This window comes from Juglans regia, chromosome 11, assembly GCF_001411555.2.
Source record: "Juglans regia cultivar Chandler chromosome 11, Walnut 2.0, whole genome shotgun sequence".
In the NCBI taxonomy this organism is placed as follows: Eukaryota; Viridiplantae; Streptophyta; class Magnoliopsida; order Fagales; family Juglandaceae; genus Juglans; species Juglans regia.
The window spans coordinates 30,273,459-30,296,316 of record NC_049911.1 but is presented as its reverse complement, the minus strand read 5'-3'; the positions used below and the strand labels follow the sequence as shown (position 1 = coordinate 30,296,316).

Genomic DNA, 22,858 nt, shown 5'->3' with positions numbered 1-22,858 from the left:
TTTTTAAATTTTTTAAAAAATTATATTATAATAATATTTTATTTAACTATTTATAAAATATCTCATCTTATTTCATAAGCGCTACATAACCAAATTAGGCCTGACTGTTTTACTTTTGATCTTATGTTTTGGGTCTGCTAAGCAGTCCACTGCATCACGTTTTAGCAGCTTGAGCTGGTGAATGTAGCCATGCCAACACATGTTTCTACTATATTTTTTTGTAACGATACCATACAATATATTTTACAAAATAAATATTGTAAGATAAATATATTTTTATAAAGTAATATTATTTTTATAAGATAGTTTATAAAAATATTCCTCATTTTAAAATATTGTTGAGTAATACATTTAACATTAATTCAAGCGTGGTCTACAAATACGGATATAGCACACGCGCTAATGGTAACTCGTGATAATTATGTCTATAGCTTTATTATTATATTTTATAATACTGTTATTTTAATATTTTTATATTACACACTACTTCTTAGACATAATTTAATTTATAATACAAATTTCAAAATTTAAATTTTATCAATCAAATTTTACTATTTATGTGTCATAAATGATATGAGTAATATTATATATATTTATATTTTTATTTATAAGATTAATTTTATTAGTTTTTTTTAAATTATTTTAAATTTCATGATTTTCAACGTATTAATAATTGACATGTAAATAAATAATTTTTTTATAATTTTTTTTAAGTATATTTAGTATTTTTCAAATGGTATATTTTACCCACCATCTTAGAAATATTCTATAATTTTTTTTTTTTATAATTTTAAAGAGGAAGAGGAAGTGTGGAGTGGATAAGCGTATCTCGATATTGGCAAAGCATATATCACAAGTGTGGAGAAGTAAATAAGTTATACGGCGGTGAAGGAAGGACTCACGCAAATAGCAGGAGAGGATCCCCGCGCCGTACCACTACCCACGAGACGAAAGGCGTTTTTGTCTCACTCGCTCGTGGCTTTCGGAGAGGTGAAAACCCGAAACCGAAATCCTCGACTCCATCAAAGTGAGAGCAACGCTGTGCGCGTGGGTGGCCTTTTACCCTATGATATGATGATGATATGAAATCATGCAAAATGAATAGCTCGAAAAGAGAAGACACCAACCCCTCGTAGGACTCAAATCGATTCATTAGCTCAGTTTTCATGGCTTGCTTTCTGATCCGCGTCTGCAATATATTCGTACCCTATCTCACATTCATGTCCATTATTATTTTTTATTACTTGTACGCCACTTTTGCCTCTGACTCTCTCCCTTCGCTTCGAGTTATCTGCTTCATGAATTTCGTTTCTTGCATTTATTCTCTCTCTTTTGGACTTTAAGCCCCTTTTTTGTCAAAAAATATATCATTTAAATATAGGGTTTTCCCCCCCTTCTTTTTCTTTTTCGAGCATTATGAGCAAACCAGAAGAAAGGCTTTCAGGCATGGACTCGGTGTTCTCAGGTCGGTTCCCTTTTCCTGTTTTCCTTTTTTTGGGTATTTTTTAGAGTTTCTGATATATGTTCGTGGCTTTGCGCTCTCCCAATTGATAATGCTGAGTTTTATGCCTTTTAACGTTCTCTTGGACAATGCCTATGATATTATTAAACTTTTTTTCTTTTGCCTTTTGGGGTTTTGTAAACTTTATCATTAGTGGTATACTTACTGTATGGTTGAGAATGTTTGTTGGGCAGTGTTTGAAATCTTCTGGGTTCTCTCTTTCACAGCCGTATAGTCATTTTTGGATTCTTCATAATGTTTTTATTTTGGTGTTTAACAAAAATAAAAAATATTTTGGTGGTGGCTTGGGTTCTTTGCTTCTGGCTTCCCACATCAATTATCAATCTTATACTCCTATGGTTATTTGCAAATGGATGGACAAAAGTGGGGCTTTGGTACATCTTAATAAAAGCCTTGATGGAAATAACTGTGCATGGGTACTAATATCAATTGCGCTATCATAGTTGTATGTTTGTTTAAGTATGTGTTGCATACGTGGGAAGAAACACATACGGCATTTATGCAAGGATAGCTGATAAATGGTAAAAGGTAAGATTAGGTTTTATAGAAAAAGGGAAGAACTCAAGCAAGGAATTTCTTATACGGGAGTACTAATAGCCAAAAACATCACCATTATGTAACCGTTTGCTTCTTGAGGCTAGTTTTAAAAGTACCGATCATTCAATTTAAGTGAATAGCGTAATTTTGTTAGGAGTCCATATGGAAATTTAAGATCCTGGCAATGTTATATGTTCCTTCGCACGGTAATTCTTACAAGAACACAAATTCATGGAGCACACATAAAAAATAGACGCATTTAAAATCTTGCATCGTAAATTCTAAGCTGCATATTGAATGAGAGATTGATTCGTTTATGTTGAATTTTCTATTCAGTTGCTATCTAAGCGATGTTTTTAATCAGGGTGTTGGAACTATCTTACACAGTTCACTCCCCCCAAAAGAGAAAATAAATGAGTTTTGGCATCTAATAGATGTATCTAAGTTCTGATGTGAATGAGTTTTTTTCATCAGCATTGGCACATTTTAAGGTCATATTTAATTGTTTCAGCTACATTATTGGTGGGAAGTCAAGGAAATATTTCTATGGGAGGATTTCATTGAAGAAGTACTTGCTAATCAGAGATTTTGGCATGTTGTATAGGAAGTAGGCCAAGAATTTGTTATTCACCTTCGAACATGTTGTGGTTGAATGCTCAAATATCTTGTAGGGTTTGCAAATAGCAGGAATCAAGTCATACTCTACATAAATAGCCAACTGATCCGCATTCTTAACCTAGGTTTTAGTATGACTAATTCTATATGTAGCTGAAGACTGCCTCTAAAATCAATGACAACACTTGACCTTGTTTTTAAATGTTTGCAGTTGATTTATCTTGTTTACCAAAATGAAAAAGGGTTGGTGAATTTGGTTATTAAGAAAAATGATTTATGAATTAAGGCGAGTTTCATGTGAGCGCTTTATGTCAATTGATCTTAAGAAAAATGATTTGCTAACACAGACATGAACAGAAAACCAAAAGGTTTCGGTTTTTAAGAAAATTGATTTATGAATTAAGTGTAACCAGGTCAGGATATTTAGGCAATTAAAATGAGGACTCAACCTGAATGAGCTCATGTCCCATAATCTCCCGACACATTATTTGTATCTTAAATTTCAAAGACAAAACAATGCAACAATAGGAAGAAATAGTTAAATACAACTGTATATATTACTCAAGATCATGTTCAAGCATGTGGTATTAATTGAATACCACATTTAAGAGAATAAGTAAACACACACACACACACACACGTGATTGGATAGTGTGAATGAAAACATTAGGGGTTGTCTCAAGTGGTAAAGGCCTTGGGCTTGGGGGTATGCTCTCCCCAAGTCTAAGGTTCAAATCCCCTTCGTGCAAACAATCTCTAGGGGCCATTAGACTGGGAGAGTTTTCCCTTGAATTATCCGAGGTGCACTTACGGGAAACTCCTTGCCGAGAGCATGTGCACCTCCAGGACTAGTTGGGACGCTGTTCCCGGACATTCGGTGCCAATAATAAAAAAAAAAGTGTGTGAATGACTACTTTTTCCTTCATGGGTTTGTTGAGAATGTTTTAGTCATGTTAAACTTCTTCTAGACGTAACATTGGAGATGTGAAGATGAAATTATATTCCTTTTCTAAATTTGAAGGTTGTGCACTTGATCCTGTAAAATGTAGCCGGCTAAGCTTGGGAGAGAAAAGAGAGCTGGTCCATGAGATTGCCCGATGGTCAAAAGATGCCCCGGAGTTTCTTCGTTCTTTTACTCGTTCAGAGCTTCTTGAAATCATCTGTGCTGAAATGGGGAAAGAGAGAAAGTACACAGGATATACAAAATCTCAAATGATAGAACACCTTCTAAAGTTAGTGCTTCAGGATTCCGAGGGGCACAATTCTTTTTCCTTTTCTCCATCTAATATTAAATTTAAAAGGAAAAGGAACATAGGCCCACCTCAACTATTGACTGACCTAAATCATGCCCTTCTGGAAAACAATGAAGAACATATTAAAACTCTGCTGTGTCAGAATATTGCATGCAGAGCTACTTTAACTTTGGAGGATGCTTTTTGCAAAAGATGTTCTTGCTGTATTTGTCATTGTTACGATGATAACAAGGATCCCAGTCTCTGGTTGACCTGTGATAATGATTTGTGTGGATTGTCTTGCCATCTGGAATGTGCTTTGAAGCATGAAAGAGCTGGTATTTTGAAGAATGGGTGCTGTGAAAAGTTGGATGGAAGCTTCTATTGCATTTCCTGTGGAAAAATCAATGGGATAATGAGGTAAATTCAATGCCTATGAACTTCTAGATAAATATTATTTGTTCTTCCAATGGGCTGAATAATATGTAGTACCAGATAGTAGACACTTGCAACCAGACCCTGAAAACCCAACTAATTGTTCACAGCTGTATAGCACATCGACATTTTTTTTAATGTATAGCACATTGAAACTAGTAAATATATAGGCAATGATGCTGTCGGATATATTTGTTACTTCCTCAGCTGAAGAACCTGACTAGCCACTTACAAAAACATTTCTTGCAAGTGACCTGGTTTGTTCACATTGGTATTAAACAATACATTTCCAATTCAACTGCATTAACATAGTTGAATTAGATCTCCAACATGCATACTCGCAGGGGTCTGGCATTTTCTGTCCCTTTTATGTAGGTTTTAGTTTCCAGGTATCCTACCAACTTAACTTGCTTAAGGGTTAGGGATTAGAAATTGGGTTAACCAACACTAAAAAGAAAAAAGAAGGAAAGAAAAAGTAATCGGGTTAATCCTAATGCGAAAGCAAATTATAACATGGCTACTCACTTCTTTGGTTAATTGATCCTACCACTTTCATAGCTTTTACCCCAAGATACCACGCAAAAGGATTGGCCAACTGATATTTGGTCTTTTTACAGAACCTGGAGAAAACAATTAATTGTTGCCAAGGAGGCTAGAAGAGTGGATGTACTGTGTCTACGATTATCTCTGGCTCATAAGATTCTCATGGGAACGGCATTATACAAAGAAGTGCAGAGGATAGTGGAAACTGCAGTGAAAATACTGAATGATGAAGTGGGGCCTCTAGATCAGGTATGCACTAGTATGGTACGCTGCATTGTCAACAGACTCTCCTGCGGTGCTGAGGTCCAGAAGTTATGTGCTTCTGCAGTGCTATCTTTTGATTCGCTGGTTTGCCCCAATTATATGGAAAAGAAAGATCCATTTGGTAAGTTTCTTTCTTTTTTTGGCTTATAAAAAAAAAAGTTTTCTTTTTTTGGAGAATGAGAGAATGAGCTCTCAATTTTCTTATGAATCGTCTTGATTTAGCCTTCAAATGAAACTTATACAATATTGATCTTTGTTATTTTGGGCAGTCACGGTATTAAGTGGCATCATAACCATAGTTATTGAAAGTAGACGTACAGTCAATTTTTGAGTTTTTGAATCTGAAATTATATTGCATAATGCTCATACATAAGAAATCTTTTAGAATTTGCATTTATCTTTCTCCTGATGACATCTGGTTGAAATGTTTATAGCAGTTTGTCATATCCGGTTTGAAGAGTCCACCCCTACATCAGTGATTGTTGTGCTAGAATATGAAGACCATCTGTTAAAAAACAACCCAGGCTGCAGACTGTGGCATCGGGAGTCTGTCATTAAGGACTATCCAGAGCAACCCACTTTCATTGTATTCAGGCCAGAAAAGAGATTCAAGATATGTCACCTCCATCCTTCAACAGAGTATCTCTGCAAAGTTTCTCTGTTTAGCAGCATTGGGGTCTTGGGTGTTTCAGAAGCTAAATGGGAGACACCTGCTCCAGGTGGGAGCTCTTTTACAGCTTTAGAACATGGAAAAGCAGAACATAGAATTATAGCTCAAAATCATCCTCAGGCGGAGTCAACCAAGTCTAGTAACGTTAAATCAGCATCCCCTGCAAAGCTTCAACCGTTGGTTGAGATTAACAAGAGCAAGAGTGAAGGGTTTTACTCTCCACCTCCTTTCATTGAAGCCGTATCTCCTTCAACGCCTTGTAAATGCAGTGGAATGCGAGCAGTTCCAGATATGGGTTGTAAAAAGCGACCACAGGTTAGTGATTATGAACATTCTGTGCAAGTGGTCAGAGGGTTAGAGCATGAAGGGCACATAGATGAAGATTTTAGAGTAAAATTTCTCACTTGGTTCAGCCTCAAAGCTACGGAGCAAGAGAGAAGGGTGGTTAATGTTTTTGTGGATGCTTTGCTTGATGACCCTCCTAGCTTAGCTGGACAGCTTATGGATACCTTCATGGACAAGATATGCTGCGAACAAAAACCTGTTTCTAGGCATGGTTTTTGCTTTAGTTTGTGGCATTAAATGCTGAATTAGGGATCTTGACTACATGAAATTTTAGGAGGAACCGAGACAGGGTAGGCTTTTGCCGGTAAAACAGGAAAATATATTTAAATACATTTTCAAGCCAGAAAAACGTGAAGCTCCTTGATTTATAATTCTATATTTCTCAGTCATAGTAGTTGATATTTGGGCATTACAGCCACAGGTTAAAAAATAAATTGTGTACATATAGAATGGCAATTTGATGTTTGGTATATAACCACAACCTCTAACACTCACCTGCTATTTACCGCCGACTTTTTGTGTACAATGCTGACCTCTTTCCAAAATTATAGTAATACCATTATGTCTCATTAATTTGTTCTTATTTTGATAGCTCATACATTTAATTTTTTTTAAATGGTTAAGAAAGTGACTATTAGTGTATTTATATATTTTTTTATTTTTTAAACATGTTTAGAAAATGTCTAAAATAAAAAGTAAAAAAAAAAAAAAAATACAATTTACACTAAGCGGCAGAAATAGTTGCAGACAGCAGAGAAGCACCACTCCTTTCCTAATACCGTTTGATCAGAAACATCTGTGACAATGTGACTTTATAGCACCGATTTTATTGCAAGGGACTCTATTGCGTACTGAGAAAAATCACTTTTCCTGGAAGTTGCATTTACTTGCAGACGGTAAAAGGAAACCTTTATCGGCCAGACCGCAAAAATTTGATCGAATTGTCTTGAATGGAAGTGCTGGATTCACATTAAAAATATATATATATATCATAAAATAAAACTAAGAAATTGATACAGCTAAACGTGATATATTTATTAGATCTGTTTTACAGAAAAAAATAAGAGATTTTTAATATTTCTTTTAGTATACTAACTGCAAAGGAAAACTTTACTATGGCCAAAAGAACTTACAAAAAACAACAATCAACTTTCCATGCTAGCAAAATATCAGATAATTTACTCAGAATTTTAATGATAATTTTTTTTTGGGGGGGAAAGGCGCCCCAGACATCCAATAGCCGTCTTTTTTGCCTTCCTGCTTCTCTTTCTGGTTAGCCATCCTAAGAGTAGGGCGTAAACGTAGCAAAAGGCTCGCCAAAGCAACTGTCATTTACTTGCTCCGTCATCAACAGCTTCTTTAAACGAGTCAGCCAAGTACTCCGCTAAGCTTGGTTGATTACTTGACTTATTTAAAGCTTCTGAAACTCTCGCTTTTTTTGTACTGTGAGATTTTGTAGTCCAATTCCTGGACGAGTCAGGGGTGTTCAAGTAATTCACAGAAACATGCAGGCTCTGCTACATAACAGGTTTCAAAAACTTCCATGGGTCTTCCAACATGGACTCGTTGTAAAACTGCTCTGGACCCAGCGGTCGGCCTGGTGCCGAGAAACGAGCATGAGAACCCCGTCCTTGTCCACTACTTTGTCCCAAACCAGGGCTCCTGCTGCTGCCATACCAGCGACTACCACCTCTTCCAGAAGTGGGGTGAGGACCACCTCGCCCTGAACCAGGGCTTGGACTTTGGCTGGCCCAATAACCCCTGCCTTGCCCGGTGTTTGAATAAGGGCTACCACTATGTCCAAAGCCAGGGCTTGGAAGATGGCCCCCTCTAGATGGATTAGATGAAGAACTATAGCTAGTTGGGCCGGTGGATCCATTCCAGAATTCAGGAGTTTGTGGATGTATAGAAAAAGGACTGGCCGTTCTTACTGGGCTTCGATGAGGACTGGCCATACCTTGTGGTTGATACATTATCTGGTTCGGTGACCAATTACTCTGAATTTGATGAGCAAGAGATGGATTCCTTGGTCCTGCTATATCAAACCGAATGAAAACTGAGGGGGGAAAGGAAAAGGCAGCTCATTGTAATCATACAAAATTCTGGGCATTATTGGACTAATAACATGAATTGGATTACACTACAAGAATCCCAATCTATTATTCTCATTTGCAACTAAAGAATAATCCTTAAATACATGCATACCTGCATACATACATTCATACATGCATACATATGTCAATTGAACTTCAAAATAAGATATGCACGCACATATATACAATATTTGCACCACGACATACATTAGGTCAGTGATTGGGATTAAGTTGCTTCAGCTTTCAAATATTTTCCTATTCCTACGTCCCAACTGATGGTATGCTCTAATAACCCATGTTCCATCTCTAAAAGTGGCTCTAAACTAGGCCATCAAATACTCAAAGCATCAGCATAAAAAAAAAACCATAGATTTAGAAAGAAAATGGTTCATTTCCCCTAATAATCAAATGCTCTAAGCACCAGGAAAAAAACAATATATTTACAATGAAAATGGTTTCATTCTCCCCTAATACAAACACATCTCATCATGTCAATTCACACAAAAGATAACATTCATGGATCAGGAAAAAGAACTATAAGAAAGACATGCGTGGCTATAAAATATGCATCTATTCATGTGGAGTAATTTGATGTCATTCTGTGACCATAAGAGAGGACAAATAGTTCATAGATAATTTACCTGGAAGAGAAGGTGAGAACCGTAACATAGGAGAACCATTATTACTTGGAGAAGAGAAACAATCTGGTCTGATCTGATTACCAGCTTTGCTGCTCTTCCTGCTATCGGAGAATGCTGACATTGGGTCCGTGTAAAAATCAAACCTTGGAGCATATGACTCCCGCACTGCTGTAGTTGCAGTTTCAACCAATGGATTGGAGAGGTAACCAGGCATTCCAGAACTTTGAGCATTATTAGGAACTTCAGCCTGATCAGCTTGCGTACGCATTGCTTTCAGTCTTTCTCTTCTCTTTGCTGATTCCTCCATTTAACCTGGCAATCAAAATAGTGGTCACAATTCATCCCTATTAATCTGGCTGGGCTACTTCGTGTTGAGCCTAGCACTGTTTATGTGCAGCCCAGTTTGATGACCTGACCCGACAAAGATTCGTTTGCAATTTTTTAGTAGATTTTCAATGAGGCTTGGGCCGTCATCCCTGGCAAAATTTTTGACCCCTTTTTTTGCTCTTAATCCAACCCGACCCACTAATTAGGGTTTACTATATATTGTATTTAATCCTTGTACAACCATCGTATTGTATCTTTGATTTTCATCTAAATAAAGTCCTTTGCAGCTTCATGGATGTAGGCATGTTGCTGAACCACGTAAACCTTGTGTCGTATGTGATTGATTCTACTTTTTGTTTTACTCTCTCTCGTCGTTCCTAACAAATCCCTTGCTTGTCTGACAGTTGCACACTTGCAAAAACTCAAACTTATTGGAGTGGATAAATCTGGAAAATAGAAAATGATATCTAAGTTTATGACGTAGACAGCATGGTTTAACACATGCTCCACTTAAAGCCCTATGGGCCAACCTATAGTGGTGGGGTTGGGGGGAGATCTTTAGTTTGGAATTGGCCAAGCAAAATAAAGAAAAAAGAAGGGCAGGTAGGGGGTGGGTGTTGTCCATGCGTGGTAAGTTTGTTTTGCTAGCACTACGACCCCTCAGTTCTTAAATACAAATGTTCCATATGCAACAATAGAAGGGATGAACTCATAAAAGCATCTTATTGATATCACGGAGTCATACATAACCAATGCTACATCAGAAGCCACGGCTGTCTTTGCCGTGAAATATTTCCAAACCCAAACCCAAACCGATGGATTCCATAACTACTGCAGATTGTCAAATACCACTAGACTGATCCATTGTGGATATCGGCCAATAGAGGTATCATATTTGTAAATACCGTCAATATCAGACCTCGAAAGAACTGGATAAAAATCATAACATTAGGGGCTAACATGAAATTCCTTCTTATATGTATTCGCATTGCGTAGTGCATAGGACCTTAGTTTTCTAGCTGGAATATAAGCAATATAACGATTATCAAAAAAACATTTTTTGAAGGTTTAAGTAGTTAACGCACTTGTCACAAGGACATGATAAGCTGAGTAGTTGACACAGAAGTAAAATAACATAAACTTCAACATACTTGCATATGGGTAACGAAGCTACCTATAAGAACCCTAAAGAAAACCCAATTCGAACATTTCAAACACAAAAAAAACCACCACAGGTTGCTTGAAGAAACCTTAAAGACTGATCCAATTTTTCGCCAGGAGAAATTCAAACTAAATACCACTGCGTTAAACAGCTAAGGGACAGGTGAAACCATAAGGATTGGTGAAATCACGATTAATTCGCACGGATTCGAACTATAGAAACAGGAAATAAGGAATTGGAGGCGGAAAGCTGGAAAATCCGCGTATGAAGATGGGGTTTCTTTTAGCAATTAGCATACCTTGAAGCTCAGAGATAATATTAAGCTTGAGTTGGCTACGGCTGTGCTGGATCTCGCCGTTTATAGCTGAAGCACGTATGGGTAGCACCCGTGCATCCGTGTAGCATCAATGGAGTGAGTCACCCCCTTCTGGAACCGTTGCTGAAGAAAGGTCGAGGAATTTTAATTTTGAGCCTCGAGACGACTCAGACGAACAAAACGGCATTTCCCCCAACTCAAGCTTAATATTATTTTAAAATATCTTAAAAGTATTTTAATTTTTCAATTTATACAAACTCTATCGATTTTAAATAAAATGAAGGTATGATTCGTTAAATTATAAATATATATTTATTATAAAATATATTTAATATATTAATTTAAAGATTTATTCGTATGAAATGTTTTTATCGTTGTACCCTTTAAGAATAATTGATAGTTTTCAAATATAAATAAATAGTACTTCAATCCTAACACATGTCATGGCATCGTTTTTGTAAATAGTTGTAGATAACGCAATAAAAGAATAAAAAATATAATTGTTGAAATTTGTTACATAAAAAAAATGTTAGGGATTTCATGGCTTATTTTTATGAACAATGCTACAATGCCTCCCAAATATGCCTCTAAATGTGCTTTAGTGTAATTACATTTTTTTAAAATATTTTTTTAAACATCTTTAAATATTTAAAAATAAATAAATCAATTTACTAATAGTCACTCTCTTAATCATTCAAAAATAAAATAAAATAAAATAAAATACAAGAGGGGCACATTTGGAGGCATATATGATATATGAGAGGCATACAAACATTTTTCTATTTTATTGAAATTATTATATTTTTAAATCGGTATATAGAGCACATCATCCACGTCACTTAAATGGTAAAATTTTATTTGTAAAATTTAAAATTTATCTTTCAAATTAAATTATATCATGTAAGTATTTTATTAAATGTGCTTTTCAATTTACACACTGATTTGATAATATTTTTTTTATTTATTATCACTTTCATCAGAAGTAGTATATATATCCTTAAATGAAAGTAGCTCGCCTCAAACGATGATCAGCTAAACAAAGATGTATTTGTATACGTTATGTGATGTTATTCTTTTGTGTTGGAAATATTTTAAAAATATTATATTTATTAATGTTATTTTTTAGATTTATTTGGAAATATATAAGTTAGTTTAGAAAGAGAGAAATTATAAAGAAATTGATCTATTGACATTGATGCCTTTGGCTTAGGGGAAAAAAAAAAAAAAAAGACATTGATGCCTTTGTTTGATCCTCGTAGAGACACAGAGGACATTTTTATTCCACGGGTGGGCTGTGCATGGAGGTAACGCACACTGGCTTGGGCGTGCGGCCCATGAGCCCAAGGGTCCCCAGGAAATTAATGTAAAAGTTAAATTAATATTATTTTTGAGATTTATTTGGAAAAAATATGAGTTAGTTTTTAGAAAGAGAGAAATTATAAAGAAATTGATCTAGCCTAATGACACTTATACCTTTGTTTGACCCTCATGGAGTATAGAGGACATTTAGGACCGAACCGCTATGTTTCAGTTTTATATTTTTGAAAATCAATTACGTATCAGTTATCTTATGATATCGGTTTTAACGGTTCTAGTCTAGTTCGATTCGATTTTTTAGTTTTAAAAAAATAAAAATTTATTTATAAAAAAATTTGTTTTATAAAAAATCTGTTTTATTAAAAATCTGTTACTATTTATAAAAATCTACTTTATAAAAAAAACTGCTATAAAAAAACTGTTATAAAACAAAAACTGGAAACAAAAATCTGCTATAAGCCTATAAATATACCTGCCACAAAAATCGAAAATAAAAAATCTTCAATAAAAAGGAAATCATGCTATGAAATAAAATAAATTCAAAAGTCTAACAAATTACAATATATTAGTATTAGTTACAGTGATTTAGTATAATTATATTAGTATAAGTTATAGTGATTTAGTATTCCTATATTAGTATTAGTATAAATATTAGTTAAAGTTATAGTTATTACTAATTAGTATAACTATATATTAGTATTTCTTATAGTGATTTTAATTTAATATAATAATATTAATATAACTATCAATATAACTATATCACTGATAGTTATACTAATACCATTACTATATTACTATAGTATCATATAGTGATATAGTATTAGTATAACTGCTAATACTATAATGATTTACATATAAACTTAAACTAATATTAATAATATTAGTATTAGCACATAAAATGTAATTAATATACTAATATATATTAGTATACTAATTAATTAAAACGAAATGTAATTAATATACTGATGTATTATGTATTTATCAAAATGAATATGTTGAGAATTTATTAGGCCATAAAATTTTATTAATATATATATATTATGTTTAAAGTGTATAATCAAATAAATTTTTATGTTTAAGATTATAATTTTATGTTATAGATTATAAGAAAATTATCTTATATATAATTATAATTTATATTATTATATAAACAAATTTTAAATAATATTATAAAATTAATTTAAAATATATAATATAGTGAACATGTTCGGTCCTAAAAAGCATAAAATCGAAACCAATCGGGTACTGATCAGTTTTGAAACTAAGGAAACGGATCCCAGACCGGACTGATTCCACCGATTTGGGCCGGTTCGATCCTATTTTTCGATTAATTTTTACACCCTTAATCATTGCAAACTGGTTGGTAGACGCCCACGTGACCAATGGACCAAGTCCAAGTGTTGGGTTATTTGGCAACAAGTATAGTAATATATGTATCTATTCGAACTGGTTTTAATAAACTAAAAAGTTGCATCTTTTAACCATCTATAAATATGCTCATTGGCCTACAAATTTAACAATTCTAGAAGGAAATTTTGAATCTCTCTCTATCACAAAAGGTGTTCATTTTTTTAAAATTTGTTATTATAATTTGTTCATTTTACTAAAAACATATTTTTAATTTCTTAGTTGAATAGTAAAACTTGAAGGTATTCGGATTTAATTTGATATGTACATAATACAGTTAGACAAACAAATTTATTATGAGTTTTATTGTATATTGGAGGTAAATTTATTGGTAACCCATGTACATACCATAACTAGCGAGAGCGAATGTTGTTTTAAAGAAACCAACATTATAACGTGTCTTGAAACAATTTTTGTTTTCTCTCACTATTTTATTATTTTGAAGCCCATTTGCGCCAACATTTTGCTGATTGTCTTGTCCAACTTGTGGACAATGAAAAAGTTACGTGAAAGTTGGAATGATTGTGTATTCAGACGCTAGGTGATAAGTATTTGGGTAGTGCTACAGCCCCGCTGGGAGCTCCCGCTGGGGCTGTAATATTATTTAATATATATTTTATTTAAATAATTTTTATATAGATTTTTTAATATTTTAAAATATTTTAAAAAAATAAAATAAAATTAAAATATTATTAAGAAAATATTTTTTTAATTCAAAAGTAAAAAATATATATTAAAAAATACTTTCTTAATCACGAAGTAAAATAAAAAATTATAAAAAAATTACTTTATGATTAAGAAAATATTTTTTAATAATATTATGATTTTTTTAAAAAATATTTAAAATAGTCATATTACAGCCCCTGTTGGGGGCACCCGTTGAACTTAACATGTACTTTTTTATGTGTAATTTTTTAATTTATTTTTTATATAGATTTTTTTTACACTTATAAATATTTTTAAAAAATAAAATAAATTTAAAATATCATTAAAAAACACTTCCTTAATCAGAAAGTAAAAAAAAAATCATTAAAAAACACTTCTTTAATCAGAAAGTAAAAAAAAAAATCATTAAAAAACACTTCCTTAATCAAAAAGTAAAAGCAAATCATTAAAAAACACTTCCTTAATCAGAAAGTAAAAAACAAATCATTAAAAAACACTTCCTTAATCAGAAAGTAAAAAAAAAAACACTTCCTTAATCAAAAAGTAAAATACAAATCATTAAATATTAATTTTTATTTTACTTCATAATTAAGAAAATATTTTTAAATAATATTATAATTTTTATTTTATTTTTTAAAATATTTAATATTATTAAAAATATCTATATAAAAATAAATTTAAAAAATATATATAAAAAAATTGCTACAGGCCCCAGCGGGAGCCCCCAGCGGGGCATGTAGCATTTTCCTAAGTATTTTTAAAGGGTGGGTCTACACAGGGTTGGGGCTACCGCTAGTTTATTTTAACTTTATTTTATATTATTTTTTCAACACGTTTAAATATATTTTTTTTAAAAAATTAACAATATTATTAAACAATAGTTTCTTAATTATTAAATAAAAAAATTAAAAAAAAAAAAAGGACAACGGGATTCCTAACTTTTTCCATTTTTAAATGATGTATTTTGTTTGAAGCTAATAGTTATTCATTGTTCAGCAAACCACGGAATTAAAGACGTAGGATGAAAAAACTATAGGTATATTACTTAACATTCAACCAAACCCAGCTTACTACTTAGTACTTTATCTTAAATTATAAAAAATAAAATAAATAAAATAACTCTTATATTCTAAAAAATAATATAACACTTGTATTAAATTTGAAGAAACAACAGAATGAGAAGTTTACTAACTACTTTTTTTTTTTTTTTTTGTAGCCAACCCACCTCACTACTTAATTAGTTTACATTAAATTATAAAAAATAAACAAATAAAATTAGGTAATGCTAGGGATCCCGCTCATGCTCCCACTCCCATTTTATTTTATTTATTTATTTTACTTAGTAATGAAAAAAATATTATTTAATAACATTGTAAACTTTTTTTTTAAATTTTTTTAAAAATATTAAAAAGTGATCACAGAAAATAACCCTTTTTCTTATAGTGTGTGGGCAGCTTTCCCAGCCCCCCAATTATTAACAAACTCAGGATTGGTAAATTCGTTTGGATAATAGATTTTTGCTTTAATTTAGTTTAGGTTCATCGGACTGAGTTCGAGGTGGCAGTACTACTTGCTGATTACTATTGGAATAATTAACTTTTTGAGTACTCTTTGGGGGAATTTAAGATCCGAATTAACGTACTTGAAAAAGTCTTTGCGGAATTGAAGATTCCAAGTCAATTCAAGGAAACTTCCGAAATTGATATATAGGGACTGCTTTAATTAGTTGAAGAGTCTCAAGTGACCAAAAGACACGCCAAAATTAATGGCTGGCGTGTTGAAAAATAAGAATAATAAACCGATCGACCGACCACAATGGCCAGCACCTGATCACAATCATAATTAATCATACACATGCAGCAGCAAATTGGGTGAGCACATGATCAGGCATTGTGGTCGGCAATTCACTTGGTTTCTTTTTTAATTGTGAGCACGAAATTCACAATCGTGGACTCCAGGTCAACGGAGACTGTCATGAGTCTCTCTGCATGACTCAGTACTGTGTTATTCACGATCGATCAGCCCCTTCGAAGTTAGAAGTACTCATCAATCATACATGACTTAAAACATACATGGCATTCTCTCTTTCCATTTCCGCTGTGCTGCTCACATGGTGCATCTCCATGTTTCTTGCTGTTTTCTTAGTTCTTGGGGCTTTAGTACTCTTTCGTCGACGCATGGCTAAGAAAACTAAACCAAAGTCGATGGAAAGAAAGAATGGGGACATGTTCTCAATATGGAATTATGATGGATACATTGCGTATAAAGAGATCATTAAAGCAACCGAGAACTTTGATCTTAGATATTGTATTGGAACTGGTAGTTATGGTAGTGTTTACAAAGCCGAATTACCCGACGGCAAAGTGGTTGCCTTGAAGAAACTTCATTAATTAGAAGCGGAGAACAAAGCTTTTGATAAGAGTTTTCAGAACGAGGTAACGGTGCTGACAGAGATTCGACATCGAAATATTATAAAGCTTCATGGTTTTTGTTTACATAAGAGATGCATGTTTTTGGTGTATGAGTACATGGAAAGGGGAAGCCTATTTTGTGTACTTAGAAATGATGCTGAAGCTGTAGAACTGGATTGGAACAAGAGGGTGAACATCATCAAATGCACAGCACATGCCTTATCTTATATGCATCATGAATGCATACCTGCACTAGTTCATCGGGATATATCGAGCAACAATATCCTATTGAACTCTAAATTGGAGGCATTTGTCTCTGACTTTGGCACGGCTAGACTCCTTCATCCTGATTCCTCTAATCGAACGTTAGTCGCCGGAACTTACGGTTATATTGCCCCAGGTAATTAATTGTTATTTTTGTAAGTGCAATATCTTATGTCTTTAATTAATTAATTATTTATTTCACTCCTCCCAATTATTCTACGGCATATATGAATGGTTTTCCATTTACTCATCATCTACAATAACAACCATATAACACTGCTGATAGGATATGCTTGATTTTGAGGTATGGTTCAATTAATGTTGAATGTTATTTTTTGTTAAGTTAATTTATAAGATGATGATTATATGTGTACATGCATATATATATATATATATATTGAGAAATTCTATTTACAGTCCTGAGTAGTAGATTGCGTGTGCAGTCTTGATTGATGAATGTGGATAAAAAAAAAATCATCATTTTAAAAATGATATTATTATAATTTTAAATTTTTTTAAACATAACTGTAAGAGCTTACATGAACGGTCTATATTTAAAAACTGTATGTAGACTAACTCAATATATATTCCGTTTCATACTCAAACAATGATCTATAACAAACAATTTTATCAAACTTTAATAACCGATCACATTAAAAATTGAGAACATTATTTAATGTATTTTAATGGAGAAAAGTTTAGATGGAATTAGAAGAAGACTTTTCATATATACTTTTGATGAATTTTAAGAGATTTTCTAATTCTTTGAGGGGGAAAAATTACATTATTTTCAGTTTTATTTCAAATTAAATAAGCTTTTCTTTTTTTTTTTAGGCCAGGGGCAATGGCCCCATCTATCTGGTCTCCACGTGGCACCGTCATTGTTTGCCACGTTAGCCTTGTTATGTTAGTGTTCGACAGACAGTTTCTTCACGTGTATCAAATATTTATATATTTTGTTCAGAATGAATAAGTCAGAATGAATATACGAGATTTATACATTCTAAAATTATAAATATCATTTCTCAATATATTTATAAATACATTGAAGGAGTACGTGATGTTGTTATTTTGTATGCTTTAATTGCTTTAATTTTTAGACTTTAATTGCTATTAGACTTTAATTGCATTCATTTTTACTTTAGGTTGGTCGGATTAAGAACAATAGCATTAGACTAGTCAAATACTAATGAAGTAAAAAATATGGCTAGTTTTTTATTAAATCAGATGCATTGAACTAGTTAAAGTCCTTCAAGTAACAGTAAATCCAAACCTTTCTCCATCTTTGACTAGCCAAAACATATATTTTATTTTAAAATATTGCTATCTCTAATTATTAATTAAAATTTTCAATAATAATACTAATTAACTAATTTTGTACATGGTTATTAATATTTTTATCTCAAATTATTAATTAACATAATTAGTGTAGTTTCAAAATATGAAAAAATAAATAAAATATTATTATTAAAAAATAATATTATATTAATATTTTAACTAATATATGGATAATTCAATGTGAAGTATATGTTAAATGGCTTTGACTTTAGGTAAAATATGCAGTTTCAGCAAATTTTGGCTTTGACTTTAGTTAGACCAGCATTGTCAATGCTCTATAGTCTAAAGTCTGAAGTAGTTGTTGATTACTTTGAAATAATTGACCTAATTTTTCGACTACTATTTATATTCAAAATCCACCTCAACTTAAAAGAGACGTCAAAATGGTTGGTGTGTTGGAAAACTGGAACAATAGACTATGAGTCATCCAACAACCATAGCCCTCTCTCAATTTTTTTCTTATTCGTTTTTGCCGGCCTAATTTTGAAGACTTGAATTATTGAAACATAGTCTAAAAATGTACGAAACATGACGTTAACACTCAGGATTGGTAAATTCGTTTGGATGGTAGATTTTAATTGCTTTAATTTTTACTTTAGGTTCATCAGACTAAGTCTGAAGTAGTTCATATTGATTACTTTTGAAATAATGAGTTTTGCTATAAATCAGTAATTGTTCACATCACATATTTCATATTTATAATTTTTTTATAAAGTGTAGATGTATTTTTTATAAAATGTGTAGATATTTTTTATAAAATGTGAAGTATAGAAGGATGGCTAATGAAATTCTTTTCTGAAATAATTAACCTAACTTGTCGACTACTCTTTTCAGGTCCGGACGTGCAAAGTCTTGAGGAATTAATGAAAATTCCAAGACAAGGAAATTCCGAAATTCATACATGAGGATTACTTTATTTGACTCTAGTTTAGTCTTAACTGACCTCGCGTGTTGGAAAACTGGAACAATAATTCAATTGTTAATTGAGGGCGGCGATGGTTAATTGAGACGTGGAGAAGTTGATCTCTTTTATTATCGTCTCATTCTATTTTTTAATTCTTTAAATATTATTTAAATATATATATATTTAATTTTAAATATTTAAATTTTTTTTTATCTATTAATCATTTTAAACTTATAAATAAAATACAAAAAATAATTTAATTTTTTTAAATCTCAAAATAAAATTTATATTAAAAAATTATATTATAACAATATTTAAATTTTATAATAATTTTATTTCATTTTTTCTTTCTTTTATTTTAAAATTTTATAAAATATCATAACTTAAACTATTTTATTACTGTTTATAAACCATTTCTATATTTCGCAGGTTTCTCATCTATCTCGTTCCGATGGTTTCTGATCTGCATGAACATATAACAACCGGTCCTTCGAAGCTACACCAATGCATCGATCATACGCTTGAACATGGCTCACTCCCCTTCCATTTCCACCGCATGGGCTCTCTGCATCTTGTTCTACGGAGCCTATTTCGATACGACGATCGACTTGGTGGCAGCATCTGGGTCATCATCGTCAGCACTAGAACTCGAAGCCAAGACTCTGCGGGAGAGTGGATGGTGGCCGAATCACAATGCCAGTGATTCCTCCAGTCCTTGCGAGTGGGATGGTATCACTTGCAATGCTGGTAGAAGCGTCACAGTTGTCAACTTAGACAGTGTCACTTTGGGAAGTAAGTTGAAACTCAACTTTTCTTACTTGCCAAATTTAGTCTCTCTTAGTCTGAGCCAAACTAATCTTCAGGGAAGCATCCCATCTGAGATAGGTTTTTTATCCAAACTCATATTCCTTGATCTCTCCTACAATAATCTTGTTGGTTTTATCCCTCCCGAGATAGGTCTGCTATCGAAACTCACCCGCATGTATGTAACCTTCAATGGTCTCACTGGCAACTTCCCTCCTACGCTGACAATCCTCACCGAAATAGAAATATTGGATGTTTCTTCAAATCATCTCACTGGTTTCATACCCAACAGCTTCGGTAATATGAGCAAGCTCGTTGCATTGGATTTGAGCAATAACAATTTCACTGGACCCATCCCCTCATCTCTTGGTCTTTTACCCAATATCACCCATTTTCTTCTCTCTGAAAACAACTTCAATGGCTTCGTACCCAAAGAATTAGGAAATCTGAGCAAACTCATTCTATTAAATATGAAGGGAAACAGCTTCATCGGACCAATCCATTCTTCTCTTCTGCTTTTAACCAATCTCACCCATTTGCTCATCTCTGGAAACAACTTCAATGGCTCCGTAACCAAAGAATTAGGAAATCTGAACAAACTCATTCAATTAGATCTGAAGGGAAACAACTTCATCGGAGCAATCCCTTCTTCTCTTCTGCTTTTAACCAATCTCACCCATTTGATTCTCTCTGGAAACAACTTCAATGGTTCCATACCCAAGGAAATAGGTAATCTGAGCAAACTCATTCAATTAGATCTGAAGGGAAACAACTTCAACGGAGCAATCCCTTCTTCTCTTCCATTTTTAACCAATCTCACCTTTTTGGACATGTCTTCTAATCAATTCACTGGTCTTATACCGTCAAAAATAGGGCTTCTAAAGGGTCTTGTCGGTTTGGACCTGAGTAATAACATCCTTATTGGTCAAATCCCTTCAACTATTGGCAATTTAACTAATTTGCAAACTCTGTTCCTTGGTAGGAATCAAATCAATGGTTCTATTCCTGTACAATTAGGGAGTTTGGAGAAGCTGACACTTCTGAATCTAGAAGGTAATAATCTCACTGGTTCAATTTCAGTTGATCTGGCCAATTTCCAAGTCTTGGAGCACTTACTATTAAGCAACAACTCCTTAACTGGAAACATTCCCCTTCAAATTCGTTCTATACGTTCGATAAAATCTATTGGCCTTAGTCATAACTTTCTCAGCGGAGAAATCCCTTTTGAATTTTGGAGTTTACCGTATTTAAATTTCTTGGATCTCAGTTACAATAATCTTACCGGAAAAATTCCAGACGGGTATCAGAGTCGTACCTCTTTCACATTAATTGGCAACAAGAATCTGTGTGGTAACTTCAAGGGTATCCCTCCTTGCCTTGCAACCTCTCCCGCAATTGCTTCGAGTGAAAAATCAACCAGAATAAAAATTTTTGTTCCCATCCCCATCTTCTTCCTTATTCTCTTTGCTGTTGGGGTTTTACTCCTTTGTCGACGCATGGTTAAGCAAACTAAACCGAATTCGATAGAAACAAAGAATGGGAACTTGTTCTCGGTATGGAATTACGATGGACACATTGCATATTAAGACATCCTTAAAGCAACTGAGGACTTTGACATTAGATATTGTATTGGAACCGGTGGTTATGGTAGTGTTTACAAAGCCGAATTACCTGGCGGTAAAGTGGTTGCCTTGAAGAAACTTCATCGATTAGAGGCTGAGAACACAACTTTTGATAAGAGTTTTCAGAACGAGGTTAAGGTGCTGACAGAGATTCGACATCGAAACATTATAAAACTACATGGTTTTTGTTTACATAAACAATGCATGTTTTTGGTCTATGAGTATATGGAAAGGGGAAGCCTATTTTGTGTGCTAAGAGATGATACTGAGGCTCTGAAATTGGATTGGAATAAGAGGGTGAACATCATCAAATGCACAGCACATGCCTTATCTTACATGCATCATGAATGCATACAGCAATTGTTCACCGAGATATATCAAGCAACAATATCCTTTTGAACTCTAAATTTGAACCATTTGTCTCTGACTTTGGTACTGCTAAACTTCTTCATCTTGATTCTTCCAATTAAACATTACTTGTCGGAACCTACGGTTACATCGCTCCAGGTAAATTCTTCCTTTTTTGCAATAACTTAGATGTCTTTAATGGTTTATTTATTTCACTCATTCCAACTGTTCGGCAAGTATGGGTTTCCATCTACTCATGCTAGTTGGGGATATGCATGATTTTGAGGTTATGGTTCTATTTGTTAATTTTAATCCATATCTACAGACTTTCACATTAGCCGTGTTAATCACTTCCTCTAGCTATAAATTTTCTAGTGATCACAAGTTTTGATAAGTTTGTTAAAGAAAAACTTGAAAAATAAAAAGACAGAAAGAAGAAAAAGAAATGCATTATACTTTTCAGTGGTTTTCAATTTTCTTTTATTTTTATGCAGAACTGGCATATACCATTGTGGTTACTGAAAAATGTGATGTATATAGCTTTGGAGTGGTGGCCCTGGAAATATTAATGGGAAGACATCCGGGAGAACTCTTGACTTTATTATCATCATCACCATATCAAAATGTGATGTTACATGAAATGTTAGACCAACGGTTACCACCTCCAAATCATCGAGTTGCACAAGATATTTGCTTTGTTGCTACAATAGCACTTGCATGCCTACGCACCAAACCAAAATCTCGGCCTACAATGAAACGTGTGTCCCAAGATTTTGTTTCCAACAGGAAGCCTTCAGCTAAGCCCCTACATACAGTTTCACTCTTGCATCTGATTGAAGACAGCGAAACTCAATCATGAAATGCTTGTTGCAAGGTTGAGCGTCTTGTTGTTCGATGAACTTCCATGTTTGTGTGTGTGTGTGTGTGTGAGAATCTGTCTCTGTTTTTTAGTGTATGTTATGCAATATTCACATAACATAAGTTATGAGAAATTATGCAATATCATCTGTTTCGCATCTATTTCATCTGGTTTATGTTTATGACATATTTCTACTATTCACATACAGTATACTTC

At 33.2% G+C, this 22,858-nt stretch overlaps 2 protein-coding genes and 2 pseudogenes across 3 annotated transcripts; 3 read left to right on the top strand and 1 right to left on the bottom strand.

Moving 5' to 3' along the window:
• Positions 1-901: 901 nt before the first annotated feature.
• LOC108980456 (VIN3-like protein 2) lies at positions 902-6,613 on the top strand. 2 transcript variants are annotated; one of them, XM_035695520.1, is made up of 4 exons: positions 902-1,465; positions 3,696-4,326; positions 4,959-5,269; positions 5,586-6,613. In XM_035695520.1, the coding sequence occupies exons 1-4, from the start codon at positions 1,417-1,419 to the stop codon at positions 6,398-6,400; spliced, it is 1,806 nt and encodes a 601-aa protein (XP_035551413.1). In that variant the 5' UTR covers positions 902-1,416; the 3' UTR covers positions 6,401-6,613. The 2 variants fall into 2 exon arrangements, with proteins under 2 accessions (XP_035551413.1, XP_035551412.1); XM_035695519.1 differs by having other exon boundaries at positions 5,583-6,613.
• A 588-nt stretch (positions 6,614-7,201) lies between these two features.
• LOC109008331 (protein SICKLE-like) lies at positions 7,202-10,868 on the bottom strand. The gene is made up of 3 exons (XM_035695466.1): positions 10,685-10,868; positions 8,898-9,209; positions 7,202-8,198 (listed from the first exon to the last, which is right to left on the bottom strand). The coding sequence occupies exons 2-3, from the start codon at positions 9,202-9,204 to the stop codon at positions 7,681-7,683; spliced, it is 825 nt and encodes a 274-aa protein (XP_035551359.1). The 5' UTR covers positions 9,205-9,209; positions 10,685-10,868; the 3' UTR covers positions 7,202-7,680.
• Positions 10,869-16,164: 5,296 nt separating this feature from the next.
• On the top strand, positions 16,165-19,010 carry LOC109016138 (annotated as a pseudogene).
• Positions 19,011-19,425: 415 nt separating this feature from the next.
• LOC108979309 lies at positions 19,426-22,858 on the top strand (annotated as a pseudogene).